Below are 15,519 nucleotides of genomic sequence, written 5' to 3' on the forward strand. Positions count from 1 at the left end.
AAACAGCACGGCATAGGCTGAAAACTAGCCTTGCCAGTAGAATTAAGGGCTTAATGGTTTTTTTTGGGGAGGAGGAGGCACAACTGGAGATACTCGGGCTACTCCTGGCTCTACCTTCATGAATCGCTCTTGGCAGTGTTGGACCAAATGGGATGCTGAAGATCGAACCTGGTTGGCTGGGTGCAGGCAAGAGCCTGCCCCACTGCACTCTCTTCTCCAGCCCCTGAAGAGTTTTAGAGGCTTTCACCACCCATGTCATCTGGCAAGCTCTCTACATTACAGAGGCCCATGACTGCAGCAAACAGGTCTAAGAACTGCCACCCCCCAATCTCATCCATGTGCCGAATATCCAGACTTCATAGCGACCTTGAGTCGATCTTCACGGTGTCGCAGCTTCTCACGGAGCGCTTCTCCGTGCCAGTGTTCATCCTTTGGTGGAGGGAAAGGAAACAGCAGTTTCTTTTCTGCACCACTCAGTGCTCGCCTCGCCCCTTACCCCTCACTCGAGTCTGTGTTTTGGCTTCCCTGGGAGTGGAAATCGCCTTACCGTTAAATGCGCCTGGGAAAAGTTCAGCTTCCCTTCCAAAGGCCGCTCGTTCACAGCGAACGGAAAGTTCTCTTTCAGGCTTTCCAGCCCTCCTTCGAGCTGCTCATTTCTTTCCAGAATAGCTTCCAGATCTGCAGGTAGGTCTGGGAGGAACTGGTTGAGATCCTTGAGGCTGGTTCGGATTTCATCCTTCACTTCACATTTCAGGGACCGCATGGCGTCACTGACTTCCATCTGTCTTCTCTCCAGATCCTTCTGGTTCGCCACCTAGAGAGGGAGAGGTAGTGCTCTTGGGTCAAGTCTGGGGCATGCTGGAAATGGAAAGGCTTGGTGTCACGTATGTATATATATAAAGAGATCTGTAGTGTCAATGGCTGTGACTATCACATTTCCAACCACTCAAGTACCTGGAGGACACTGAGTGACTGCTTCGGCCGGCATTTTGACTAGACAGTTTCCGTTCAGACAAACACAGTGCCACTCTCTGGATTTGAACTGTTTCCTCTAAGCTTTGTCAGTGTTTCCTGTAAGCTAGTTACCTTCAGTTCCTGTACACCAGGTAATATTTTGCATTTAAAGATGTGACAACCACGTGGGAAGTGGTTCTGTGAAGCACCTTCGTAGTAACCTGATAAATGACAGCACAAATCATTCAGCCCCAACAACTGCAATGAGTTGTGAAAGAATAATCTAGATGGTAAAGATCAATGCTGGAAGGGGTCTTGAAACTTGTCAAACTTGTCAAGTGCTTTCATTGTAGGGAAAGGCCGGTGGCATGCACGGTCCGGAGACTAGCTTCCTAAAACTGCTCACGACGCTCTATAGGCTTTACTTAAACTGTTAAACTTTGTAAAGAGTTAGCTTCAGATTTAAGCCATGATTTAATAGGATGAACTTAAATGTTAGCATTTCACTAACAATGGGGCCACAACATGGAAAATTCGGCAATGGCATAAAAGCTTTCTGAAGGTGCAAAGACCAAAATTTAAAAATCAAGCGCATGGCAACACCAAGGTTTCTGGCAGCTCCTGTCTGCCATCTCATCCTTCTGGATGAAAAGGTTGGAAGTGGGAAAAGCTTTGGTTTCGACTGCCAAGTGAAAAGTTACTGCTGTTTACCATGTGTTATGCCAGGACCATGTCACAGGAGTACTGCAAATAGTGATGTATAAATGCTCTTACGATAAATACTAACATCATCTACCTGTCTGCAAGTGTAAAATGTTGAAAAAACTGGTCGTGTGGTCTCCAAGTCTATGAGAACAGTCTCCTCAGTGTAGACAGTACGAGGCAGATCCACTGTATTAATTTTTTTTAAGCAGAGAGAGGGAAAACAGAATTGTTTTTCCCTGAATCATTTGTGTGTACATGTATACAAGAGTGTCTCAGAGAGAGAGAGAGAGAGAGCATGAGAGGAAAAACAAACATTTTGTCCTTATAGGATAAATGGATGAGGACTTGCAAAGGGGCAGGAAGGATGCCTAGATCGTCTTGACCCCAGGGTTTAGGGAGAAGGACAGCAAAGGGAAGAAACTGGAGGGGAGGAGGACGATGAGCAAGGAAGGAAGGAAGGACCAGTGGAACAGAGGGAGGGTCTGTGTCGTGCTGGCGATGTGGGCGTTGGGGTACGGCTCTAGATCCAAGCCCAGGATCGACCGGGAACTCTGAGATCGAAGCTGCCCCGGCCAAACATCGGGACATGCCTGTGGAAGTGGCAGGTGGGGGCGCTGGTGACAAGAGTTGACGCTGGTGGTGGGACTGGGATTGAACAACTGTATGTATACCTAAACCTCAACTCTGAAGAACTTAGTAGCTCATGTTTTTGTTTTGTTATTTTTTGATTGAAAATACTTAGGAATTAAGGCGAAAGAAATGAAGAGAACTTCAAAACAGCATAGATGTCCAAAGGTATCTGAAAAAGTGCTCTAATCAGGGAAATTAAATAAAGACAAGTATCTCACACTGCATGCCGCCTAGACCGCCACACATCAGAGACGTATACAACTAGTGCTAGCATAGATGTGCTACAGCTCTACCTGGATTAGAACCAGAAGACTTCTTGTCCTTGCTGGAATGTCTCCTATCGTACACAAAAAGTTTTGTAGCTATGTTTCTGTCAATATTTGCAATTTTTAATTTGTTTTCTAGGTACAGTCTGTATACAGTAAGCTTTACAATATGGATTCACAAAAGTATATACTCTATAGCTCATGTTTTTTTTTTTTTTTGGCTTTTGGGCCACACCCAGCAGTGCTCAGGGGTTCCTCCTGGCTGTCTGCTCAGAAATAGCTCCTGGCAGGCACGGGGGACCATATGGGACGCCGGGATTCGAACCAACCACCTTAGGTCCTGGATCGGCTGCTTGCAAGACAAACACCACTGTGCTATCTCTCTGGGTCTGCTCAATGGTTTTTTAAATGAAAAAAATTAAAAAGTTTTGTGTAAAGCTCTGTGAGAGAAAACTAAGTCCTTCTTGAACTAAAGGGGGGGGAAGAGAGAGAGAGAGAGGAGAGAGAAGAGAGAGAGAGGAGAGAGAAGAGAGAGAGAAAGGAGAGAGAAGAGAGAGAGAGAGTTTTAGAGTACAGTTTAAAATCACAAACATCATTTTGGTGTCTCCCGAGTGGCGTTCAGGAGGCTCCAGGACCCCTGAGTTGGCAGAACAATTCAAAGGCCCAAAGTGCTACTTGGGCCCTGTGGTGCCTGGAGTGCTTGGACCAACCTGGTGGTATTGGGGTCCTCCAAGGTCACACCTGATGATGACTGGGGATGACACAATTTGTTGTCAAGAATCAAACCTGGGGGCCAGGGAGATAGCATGGAGGTAAGGCATTTGTTTGCTTTGCATGTAGAAGGACGGTGGTTCGAATCCCGGCATTTCCTATGTTCCCCCGAGCCTGCCAGGGGTGGTTTCTGAGCGTAGAGCAAGGAGGAACCCCTGAGCACTGCTGGGTGTGACCCAAAAACCAAACCCTCCCCACCAAAAAAAAGAATCAAACCTGGGTTGGGCACATGCTAGGCATGCATTCTAATGCATATATGTAGATATATTATATCTGTACGTACAGATATATCAATGTGTCCAGCCCCATAAGATGTTATTAAAAAGTTTTTAATCGTCAGAGATGTTATAAACGAACATTTTAATTAACCATGGCTCATTAATTTAAAGATCTTACTAAGAACTTAATTCACATTTGATGGTAGATTGCAATTCTTCTGATTGTCCAGTAGAGGATATTTTGGGTATGCCTAAAAGTTAACTTCCAAGTACAATGCCAGACTTTTCAGTTCCTGGGAGGACAAATTTGGGAGCAAATGGTTAAAAAACCCCTTATAATTGGAACAAGTCACTCCTGGCAGGCTTGGGGACCTTATGGGATGCCAGATTCAAACCGGGTCTGTCCTGTGTTGGCCATGTGCAGGCAAACGCCTTGCCAATGTGCTATCACTCCGGCCCTGGCGATGAACTCTTGAGAACCTTTAAGACTAGAAAAGCGCTTTTATCTCCAGGGCATTCCCGTGCTCAGCTGTAGGCAATCCTGGCTAGAAAAGAGCACCTGCGCCACGGCTTCTGCTGCCCGGGGAGGCACGCACCTGTTTCTGCAACTCCAGGTACTCCTGCTGCATCTGGCCGAGCTCCTTCATCAGCCGCCGGGCTCGCTCGTGGTTGTCCTGGGCCACTTGTTCGATAGTTGCGATCTCCTTCTGCATGCAGTTTTTCTCCTGCTTCTGCTCCTAGTAAGAGGATGTGAGGAAAGGAGGAAAATGTCTCTGGACTCAACAGACACGAGCACTGCTGGCTCACGGGCAGGATTCCATTTCCCAAGTGGGCCTCCCTTTCTTGACCTGTAAAATGGAGGCAGAAGTGCCTGCCTTCCTCAGCAGAATATACTCCATTTCGGGGAACCCAAAGTCTGAATTCTATACTTGCAGCTTGACCTTTGAAAATACCAACCACCGCAGGGTGAAAGTCTAGGCACCTACAGGCTACCCTTATAATCCCGCTTCCACCACGAGTGCAAGAAAGGGTGATTACTGCCTTCTGGGGAACACACATTCTCTGCAGGTGAGTCCCTCTGGAGGGTTTTAGAAACCTCCAATGTGGGAAGCTGCTGTTTTGGCTTTGCTTTCATACCCAATAGAGTATCAACCAGCTTTGTGGTTTTATAAGCAATGAATTAAAGCTGAAATGACTGAAAAGGGCAGAAAGGGAAACAAAATAGAGCACAGGCCATAGCTATGCCCAAGTGTCTTTGGATGCTCGCTTTCCTCACAGCCTCTTGCTACTCTGGGGAAGTGATTGGGAAGGTCCTTTTTTGTTTTAGTTGGTTTTGTTTTTGGACCACACCTGCCGGCACTTGGGTTACTTCTGCTCTGTGCTCAGAAATTACTCCCGGCAGGCTTGGGGATTCTGAGACCATGGGATGCATATGGGATGCTGAGGATCGAACACAGGTTGGCCGAGTGCAAGGCAAACGGCCTCCCCACTCGAGGCTTGTGAGCCGAGAGGTATTGCTACCAGCTGCTTACACGTAGCCACCCAGAACCTCCAGGCTGACAGTCTTGACTCTCCCGACTGCCATCAGCTTCAAAAACAAATGCTGCACATTCTCTGAGAAACAATTGGGTTAGGAAGCAGACTGACAGAAGTTCTTTTTCTTGAAGCACAGGTGGAGTTTAGCATTTAAACACGGTCTTTGCTCACAACAGACAGGGCAGAAGAGGCTTACAAGAAGGTTTTTCTCCAGCTGGCTCCGCTGGATCTTAAGAGCTTCCTTCAGGGAAGCGACCTGAGTCTCGGCTTTCTTCCTCTCTGTCAGGAACTGGTTCCGCAGGAGGCTGAAATCAGCCCTCATAGAGTCCATCTCCTTCTGGAGAGCCAACAGCTCGCTCGACTTGTCCCGTAGCTGCTGCTCCCGTTCTGAAAGCCTCTGTTCTGAAAAGAGCATTTTCAGTAGTTTGAGCCAAGGTTGCAGGGGCCAGTCAGACCACAGGCAGCCACCCACCTGCTTGGCCCTTCTGCCATCACGGCCCCTAACCAAGATTTGGGGAGGGCCTGGTTCCAAGTGACCAGTCATGCTCGCTCCTCCTGGATCTTTGAGACCAAAAAGCAGGGAAGGTGTGGGGAACATGGAAGCAGAGCATGGAAATGTTTTTATGAAAGTGCATTTTTCACAGGAGAAGGTGGGGTGGGGAAAGAGTCCTCCAATGCTGCCCAGCCCCATGTTCTATTTTGCTAACACAATGTATGTACACCCTGAGGGTGCAACTGAAAATAGCTTCTGGGGCCAGAGAGATAGCATGGAGGTAAAGCGTTTGCATTGTATATAGAAGGTCGGTGATTCAAATCCCGGCATCCCATATGGTTCCCTGAGCCTGCCAGGAGCAATTTCTGAGCAAAGAGCCAGGAGTAACCCCTGAGCGCTGCCGGGTGTGACCCCAAAACCAAAAACAGCTTCTGACTTTTTTACTTAGGTAAAATCTTTGTGGAGTTAAACACTGCCCAGATTTCGCTTCTCGTACCTCTACGGTCAGAGCAGAGCAAGCACTTGTTAATGCTTTCGTTTTCTTTCCCTTTTATTTATGTGGGGTGGGGAGAGAGGAGGAGTTGGGTCCCACCTGGCAGTGGTGGGACAACACTGTCTCTGTGCCCGGGGTCATCCCTGGTGTTGCTCAAGGGCCCACTCAATGCTGGGTCAGCTGAATGCAAACCAAACACCTTGGCCTCTCTCATCTTTTTTAAAGTTACATCTTTAAAATTAAACATTTGGGTCTGAACGTATCAAGAGGTCTCAGAGAAATAAATTTATTCAGGGGAACACCATCTTCTAAGCATTACTAAAACACTTGAAGCCGAAGAATGAGAATTAATTACTTATTAGTGTGAGAACAGTCATTTGCCCTCGAGACCCACATTATCTCACATGGCTCAAGAGAGAGAAAACAGGTCCAAAGACAAATCTAGGCTTTGGTACTAATCAGTCTATCAAATTTGAATAGAAGGAAACTGTTGGTTTTCCTGACAAGTTGAGATGAAATGACTGATCGTTCCAAAGCTCAGAAATCTTGCTCCTCCTGGAAAGCCTTGCGAGTACCGCTGGCAGTTAATGTCTGCCTTTCCCAGCGGACTTTTTTGGTGAAGGTAGTTTTTGTTGAAACTCATTTAGAAAGATGTGAGGGGAGAGAAAGAGCAAAGTATATGCTCCAGCTAGAACACGGGCTTCTCTAGAGCGGAAATAAGCATGCGAAGAGAGAGACAAGCAAGACACGCATTCTGAGACACAAGCTTGAAGCGCAAGCCTGCGATAACTTGTTTTTAATTCCTGAGGTAGCCTTCTTAGAGACGGCAATGCCATCGAGCAAAACGAAGACTGCATCCCCCCCCCCCCCCCCCCACACACACACACACACACGGTCCCGGGCTTTTCCAAGTCCACTGCCTCATCTCTTATGGGGGAGGAGGATGGGTTGAGGGACTGGACTTACTGTTCCTTCCTGGACTTTGCGGGGCCTGCTTTTCTTAACAGACCTTCCAGGCCAACCAGCAGAGGCCGCCCCCAACTCCAAGGAACCCAGTGCCTGAGCCAGAACACGTACTAGTTTTGCTGAGCGACTTCTCCAGGGTTTCACCCCACTTTTCTTCTCCCTGCAGAACCCTGACACGCTCTTCAGCCTCCATTGCTTTGGTGACTGCCTGGTCCAGTTTGTCTTTCTGGTCTTTCAACTCCGTTTCCAGCTGGAGCTGTTGCTGCTTCAGTGTTGCTCGACTGGCTTGGAGGTTTCTTTCTTCACTCGCTCTCTCTTTCTGGAGTCTCTGCAGCATCTTAGAAGGAAAAGCCTTAGTGAGCCATAAAATAATAGTGTCCCCGCTGAAGTGACCTTGCTGGGCACTGGACACATCCAGTTCAAGGGAAGTAGAAAACTACGTATGGTGACAGGGAGTGGTTCCCCTTGCAAAATGAGCAAGCACAAACGAAAATGACATGGCCAGTTTGGGAGAAGAGGAAATGGGGGAATTTTGGGAGAAACAGAAAATGGCATGTGGCCATATTTATAACCTCTAGATGGAATCCTCCTAGTTTTTTTTCTCCCAACATAATCACATAACTTAAATCACCTTGTTCTGCCACATGAATTGAAGGGGGAGGAGAGAGGGTACCAGGACCCAACAGTCGTATGAACACTGAGTGGAAATAAAAAATGATCATACTTAAATACCAAACCCAGTCTACAACAAGCTATACACAGAGGGACAGTTACACTAGCAGTCCGAGGGGGGGGTGTGTGTGGTGGTGGTGGCAAAAAGGGAGGTATGAGATGCATGTAGGGAACAGGGCTGGAGGGAGAACAGCACTGGTGGTGGGAGTGGCCCTAATTCTTTGTCACTAAGTACCTTAAATATTACTGTGAAAGATTTTTAATTCACTTTGGTCACGATAAAAATGATGAAAAACAAACAAACTCTGTTTTTCATTTTGAGAAGAAAACAAAATGTTTGTGAGACACACTGTCTGGGGTGAGAGTGGGCTGTCCAAGACAGGAACATTTGCCACGGAGATGCTTTCCACAACCAATGGCTAATGATCTTCAGAGTTCACAAATATTGCTGTAAGAGTCAAAAAGTTGGTGTCAACTTCCTCCTGGTTACCTAGGGACAGTGTAGGGACAACAGACACCTGGGGGAGAGTTCAGGGCTGCTTCCTGCCAGGGAACAGAGCTCGAAAGCTAAGCCCAGTACCATTTCCTGTTCCTTGAGCTTGGCCTTATTTTCTTCAATCTCCTTCTGAATCTCCTGAAGTTGTTGCTGCTTTGTCTCCCCTTCTTTCTGGCAATCTTCAACCTTCTTCTTCCACTCGCCGAGGCCCTTCTGCAGTCCGCTCTGCTCGCTGAGCAGTGCATCTTTATGCTTGGTGGTGTGGAGCAGATCCTGCAGATAGAAGAACAAATGGGAACTGTTCATCAAGTGCTATCTACTAGAGGCAGTGTTCTGCTGGTAATTACTGGGTCAGACAAAATAAGAATAGACACTCGTATCCTTTGCTATCTCAACAAACATAACAGTACTAAACTCTGATTTCATCAATGGGTTTTCTCTTTAGAGTATTTAAAAAAAATGATAGAAGGTTTCAAAGTGACAGTTGGTGACAGAGCTTTAGCTGCTTTACTGACGTGGAAATTAACAGCACTGACCTCACAGGACCTCTAAGATTAAGAAAAGCCAGGGGCCGGCGAGGTGGTGCTAGAGGTAAGGTGTCTACCTTGCAAGCGCCAGCCAAGGAAGGACCTCGGTTCAATCCCCCGGCGTCCCATATAGTCCCCCCAAGCCAGGGGCAATTTCTGAGCACTTAGCCAGGAGTAACCCCTGAGCATCAAGTGGGTGTGGCCCGAAACCCCTCCTCCAAAAAAAAAGAAAAGCTAAGAAAAAAACCCTATAACTTCTGATGAAAATTATACTTTCTTTATTTGAAATCAATCTTTTTACATAATAAGATATTTAGAAAACAAGAAATAAATTTTTCTTTAGGAAGCCCAAATTAAGAATATGTGAGAAATATGAGAAAAATCATAATCTATTTATGATTCAGAAAATTAATCGGAACCTATGTAAACTTGAGATTTATATATCTTACAGAGAATCCTAAACGTGAAAGGAAGAAAATCCAGACATTTCATCCAATTTAATCCACTCTAGTTTCCATAGTGGAAACTAAGGCTCCAAACTTGTGTGAAGTACTTTGGAAAACAAGCAAGAGCTAAAGTAAAGTGTAAAGGATCCCTTGTATTAAACATCCGACAAGACAGAGCATGACTGACTACTATGAAGATAATAAGTGAGCGGATCTGAACTCAGCATTGAGAAGCCTCACATGGGCTTTGGCTAAGAGATGGCCCGTGCAGTCGTTGAGGTCCCAGGGGCTTCTGGTTGAAACATTACCTGACTTGGTAGTTTTGAGTAAAAAGCTACATGAACAGTAGCTTCATAATCTATTTTGCTACTAATGAAATTCTCAAATTTATGCCTTCAAGCTGTTTGTTGTTGCTGGATGGGTCACAGCTGGAGGAACTTGGATCCAACACCATGCCTGGCAGTCATGCTATGGTCATGCTATGCCAGGAATGGAGCCCCCTGACTCACAGCTCTACCTACTCACATGGATGGGACAAGGAGCCATTTGACCTGACTGACTGGCTCTTTCAACCAATTATCTGCGAGTCTTCAGAAGACCAGTTACTGACATTTGTCAAGTTTACCTGTTTAGCTAGGTTCAAATGGTCTTGAGTATCAACCAGTTTCTCCTGCAGTGAGTTGATGGCTTCTCGTTTTTCTACAAAAATAACATTTACGTGAAATTAGAAACACTAATGTATGAATCTTCCATATTCTCCACCAACACTCAAAAAGCTACGGTACATTTCTTAAATATATATGTCTATGCCGTATTATCTCTCTTACTCTAAGCAAAAAGAGAGCGGTTAAAGAGAGAGTGGCATGCACAATAAGATATGAACTTGGAGTCCAGTTTATGTAGAAGTTCAGTTTTCAACAGTGAATCAAATGCTAGGCAATACCCAGTGCTGATGAGAAGCATGCTTAAAAATAGGTACCTTCTATACTGCTGGTAAAAAATGCAAATTCGGTAAAACTTTTCAGGAAGACAACTTGAGCATAAATTTCTATGTGCACCGGTTTTGTTACTTAATAGTTGTGAGTATGAGGCAGTCGCCTCTCACTCAAGCAAGTCACAAGGAAACTAAGCTGAAGTTGCCTTATCTGTAAATAGGTGAAATACTAGTTTCTACTTAATAAAACTGTAAGAGCATGAAACACTTACTTTGTGCTTCTAAACAAGGGCTCTGCATGTTAGTAGTTAGAATTTAGTAACTTCTACACAAGCAGTCATGAATATTTATAAAGATAACATATATACTTGAGTATAAGCTGAGTTTTTCCAGCACAAAATTTGTGGTGAAAAACCAGAACTCGGCTTCTACTCGGGTCCTACAGGTTATTTAATTCGGTGTGCGTGCAAAAACCGAATCCAGGGCCCGGAGAGATAGCACAGCGGCATTTGCCTTGCAAGCAGCCGATCCAGGACCAAAGGTGGTTGGTTCGAATCCCGGTGTCCCACATGGTCCCCCGTGCCTGCCAGGAGCTATTTCTGAGCATCGAGCCAGGAGTAACCCCTGAGCACCGCTGGGTGTGGCCCCAAAACAAAACAAAACAAAAAAACCCGAATCCAATGCACTTCGTCTCCTGTCGTTTTTTGCCTCCAGTCTGCTGGAGGGGGCTCCCAGTGCTTCAGCTCTGTCCACAGTCGTGGCTGAGGTGAAGAGGCAGGATGCCACAACATCCTGGGCTTTGTATGAGACCAACAGAAGTGATGATGGTATCTGCGAACTCACTCAGTGATGCTGTTCCCCTCACATCAGATACAGCTGGAGCTCTTTTGGACATACAGATGAGGAGGAGGAGGAATCAGTTTTGAAGGATTTTCACTTTTGTGATTTAACTTGATTACCTGTTAAGCTACAGTTTTCTGCACTTTATTTAAAGTTTTAAGGTAATTGTTGCTAGTTTACAGTTTTTCTTTAGCAATAAATATTGAAAAACATTTAACTTACTGATTCCTCAAGTACTGTAATTGTTTTGGGTATATTTTTTATTTTTGAAATTTACCAGTGGCTGCTGCATTTTCCACCTCAGCTTATACTCGAGTCACTAAGTTTTTCCAGTTTTTAGGGTAAAGTTAGTGGGGGGGGGCGGTTGGCATATACTCAAGTATATATGGTATTACGTGTGCCTTTTGCTTTTTATTTTTTTTAAATGTACAAGGATCAGAAAGATAACACAGAGGATAAGGCCCTTGCATGGGCAGCCCCTGGTCCAATTCCTAGTTGCACAATCATCCTTTGAGTCCTCCACAAGTGATCCCTGAGTACAGTCAAGAGTAAGCCCTGAGCACAGTTGGGTATGGCCTCAAAGCAAACAACAAAAACACATGTACACTCTAAAAACTGGGATAACCACTGAATTGAAGGATATTCACTATCAGAAATAAGCCCTGAGGATTCAAGCCAATTGTGATTTTACTTTTTTTGTTATTTTTACATTTTTCTCTAAGGAAGACAAATAGCTACCAAGCTATTTTTACTAGCACTATTGAGATCATTCACATACCACATATTTTACCTATTTAAAGTAAACAAGGCAATGGCTTTTACTATATTTACAGAGTTGCGCAACCATCCACACAAAATGTACTTTTGGAACTCTTAAGGAAAGCAAGCCAGGTGCAGAAATATTTTTGTAAAGAGAAATTTGAAGAGTCAATGTAGAGTCTAATAGAAGTTGGGGAGAGAGCTCTCAAAGGGCTGGTACAAGTACTATCCTTGATGTGCAGAGGGCCTTGTGTTGGATCCTTAGCTGCATGATCTCCAAAGCATAAATGGAGAATCCCTAAAGCAAAACCCCAAGATGCACACACACATCCAGCCCAAAGTCTCTATCCAAAGCAAGAAAGTCAAAGGCCTGCGGTGTGCAGCTGCCTACCTTGCAACTGCTGCTGCAATGCTGCCATGTCTCTGTGCAGTGAGATCTTGTTTCTGCTGAGCTGGTCTACTTCTTGCTGCAGTTTTCCGACATCCACCTTTAACCTCTCTGAGTTTGACTGCTCCATTTTGTTATTCTCTTCTGTTGCTGCTAGAATCCTATCATATAGGCACAGAACAAGTCATACACTTAACCAAAGATATAAGACGTAAAGTACACGAGAAACTGAAGAAAAACTAGATTTTTCACGATGTTCATTTCACCATGTCAAATGAAGTCTGATGGATAAACATTAAACTTATCGGCTCTTCCATTCATTTTCAAATGAAATCTTATTTCCAGTTTCCCAAATAAGAATATTTTTACATGGGGCCAGAGCAGTGGCACAGGGCTTACGAAATTATAGGAGCTGGAGAGATTGCATAGGGCATTTACCTCCTTGCACGTGGCTGACCTGGAATCGACCTCGGTTTGATTCCCTTGAGCCTGCCAGGAGCAATTTCTGAGCACAGAGCCAGGAGTAACCCCTGAGCGTCACCAGGTGTGGCCCCAAAACAAAACAAAATAAAATTTAGACTTCCCATCCCTGACACAACTCCTTTATCAGCTGCATGAAAAACTTTTTTCTCTCGTTTCCTAGTGTCTTTTCATTAGCACTTTTTTAAAACTGGCCCCCACCCATGCAGCCCCCTTCATTGTTGTCTGTTGAACCAGAATTGCAGTTATACTCACACACATTTCTATTCTTTTCGGGGGTGAGGGGGGCACACCCAGAGGCACTCAGGGATTACTTCTGACTCTGCTCAGAAATTGCTCCTGGCAGGCTGGGGTTGTTCACGGCTACCCACATGCCTGCCGTGGGTTGTACTTCCTAGTGGTGGGGCTTGCACATCTTCCCTTCAATTCTTGGTGCTCACCAACACCACCTTTATGGTGTCTATAATACACATGGATGCAGTCTGGCCAGGAATCTCTTGGGAAGCCAGGGATGGCAGAGAGCAGAGCTGCTCATTGTGAGAGACAAACTGGGTGGCACAGAGTTGTAAACTATGATCACTGGCTTTCGAAGCATGTATTCAAAGCATGTACGCTGGGCCTTCAAGAGCATACGTTTTAAACTTAACCAAGAACACTTTTTTATCACACTGACTTTTATAAATCATGTTTTAATGTCCTATGTAAGGAATTTTTGCCTGAACCCAGGTCACACCCAGGAGTTTCTCCTAAAAATTTAACATGTAGGGGCCAGAGTGATAGTACAGTGGTCTGGGCGTTTGCCTTGCATGCGGCTGACCCAGGTTCGATCTCCATAAATATGGTCCTAGAGCATGCCAGGAGTAATTTCTGAGTGCAAAGCAAGGAGTAACCCCTGAGTGCTGCCGGGTAAGACTCATAAACAAACAAAAACAACAAGTACTTTAACATTTAGGTTTCCTTTTGTTTGTATGTGGTGCTAGATCTGTTGCATGTAAGGCAAGTGCCTTGCCCACTATATTATCTATTACTCTGGCCCTTGATTGAATTTTTGTAATCTATGAGATGTGATTAGAGGTTAATATCTCTTGTTTTGCGTATGAAACTGTTTCAATGGTTTTTAAAATTTGGTGATTTCACTACTGTGGTTTTTTTTTTTTTTTGGTTTTTGGGCCACACCCGGTAACGCTCAGGGGTTACTCCTGGCTATGCCCTCAGAAGTTGCTCCTGGCTTGGGGGACCATATGGGACACCGGGGGATCGAAACGCGGTCCGTCCAAGGCTAGCGCAGGCAAGGCAGGCACCTTACCTTTAGCGCCACCGCCCGGCCCCTCACTACTGTGTTTTTACTGTAAGTTTTTAAATCAAAGAATGTTAGTCATAGGCTTTTTCTTTTTTAAGATATTGTGGTGTCAGAGCTAAAAATACTTTAGAATCTATTCTAGGCCCTTTGCTTTTCTAGATCAATTTTAGACTCAGATGTCACTTGATACTAAAAACTGTTGGTATTCTGACTTTTATTGTTTTGAATTTACAGGCCAATCTGAGAACTGAAATTTGTATTGTCTATCTCCAGAGTACTTTTTTATTTATGTATAATCGTTAAGAGGATAAGATGCAGTTCAGGGGCCGGGCGGTGGCGCTGGAGGTAAGGTGCCTGCCTTGCCTGCCCTAGCCTAGGACGGACTGCGGTTCGATCCCCCGGCGTCCCATATGGTGCCCCAAGAAGCCAGGAGCAACTTCTGAGCGCATAGCCAGGAGTAACCCCTGAGCGTCACAGGGTGTGGCCCAAAAACCAAAAAAAAAAAAAAAAAAAGATGCAGTTCAGCTGCTGAGTACAGACTTCATGTATATGAAGCCCTCAGTTTCACTCCTCTCCTAAAAAGTCTATCTTTCAGAAAATATGCATTATTTTACTTGAAAAAAAAAATCACAGCAGGTTATCTAAAAATGCTTTGTTGGAGTTGGGGAGGGAGTGATCCTGGATGGAGGGTCAGTGTTGGAGAATGGGCCTCTTACGTGTGCGGCTGCCTCTCTGACCCAGGGGAGCAAGGATGTGACTCTGGGTGCCCCAACTGAGAATGCACAAGACCCCAATCTCATGCACAGGAGCACTGCGATTGAGTGTGTAACCCAGGACATCATAAAATAACTGCAAAGGGAAGAGAGGAGGAAAGAGAGCTTTAAGGGAAGACATTGAAAGACAACTAATCTGAAAATGCTATTCGTGCTGGGAATCGAATTTGCGTTGGCCTCACGCAAAGCAAGCACGTTACCTGTTGTATTATTTCTACAGCCCCATTTTTAAAAAAACTTGTCATACTGCTTTAGCTTTCAGTAAACGATACTGCAGTTCGCTTGGTTTTGTTCTCACCGTTTGGTCTGTGCCAGTTTCTTTTCCCAGCTGTCACATTTCTCCTTCAGATCCCCCTTCTGTCTGCTCAGAGACTCCACACGCGACTGTAATGCCTGGGTCTCAGCGGACAGTTGCTCTACTTCCCGTTTGTCCCTGTCGAGGAGCTGCTTCTGCCACTCTACTTCCCCCTTCTGCTGCAGGGCTGTCTGCTTCAAATTCTCCAAGTCCAATTTCGCCTAAAACAGACAGAGGACTTAAATGTGCCAAAAACAAAACCAAACGAAACAAGCAAGCAAGCAAACAAAAATCCACAGCTTGCTAAAAGTAAAATCATTTTGTTTTTACCTCTAGCATTTCAACATGGATCTTCTCTAATTCAGTTAACTTTTGGTCATGCTGTAGCTTCAAACTTTGCAGCTCACTGTTTTCAAGTTGCAACATATCCAGAATATTCTTCAGTTCTAAGAGAAACAAATCATGGTCCTGTCATTAGTAAATGAACTTGGGAGACAGTTGCAAAAAGTGAAACAGAAAAATGCCATTGACTCCAAATAGTAAAAGATAAAAAATATCTGCTGAATTGAAGTAAGAT

General features: G+C 45.0%; 1 protein-coding gene across 1 annotated transcript in view; it reads right to left on the bottom strand.

The window, feature by feature from the left end:
• Positions 1-15,519, bottom strand: part of CNTRL (centriolin) — a 93,297-nt gene that overhangs the window by 4,415 nt on the left and 73,363 nt on the right. Inside the window, exons 31-40 of the mRNA XM_049773060.1 lie at positions 15,273-15,388; positions 14,946-15,163; positions 12,098-12,255; positions 9,799-9,872; positions 8,285-8,473; positions 7,144-7,369; positions 5,277-5,482; positions 4,141-4,281; positions 548-814; positions 367-429 (exon numbers count right to left, since the gene is read on the bottom strand). Coding sequence (XP_049629017.1) covers positions 367-429; positions 548-814; positions 4,141-4,281; positions 5,277-5,482; positions 7,144-7,369; positions 8,285-8,473; positions 9,799-9,872; positions 12,098-12,255; positions 14,946-15,163; positions 15,273-15,388 — 1,658 coding nt within the window. The remainder of the gene's footprint in view (positions 1-366; positions 430-547; positions 815-4,140; positions 4,282-5,276; positions 5,483-7,143; positions 7,370-8,284; positions 8,474-9,798; positions 9,873-12,097; positions 12,256-14,945; positions 15,164-15,272; positions 15,389-15,519) is intronic.

The sequence above is a fragment of the Suncus etruscus genome, chromosome 5 (assembly GCF_024139225.1).
Source record: "Suncus etruscus isolate mSunEtr1 chromosome 5, mSunEtr1.pri.cur, whole genome shotgun sequence".
In the NCBI taxonomy this organism is placed as follows: Eukaryota; Metazoa; Chordata; class Mammalia; order Eulipotyphla; family Soricidae; genus Suncus; species Suncus etruscus.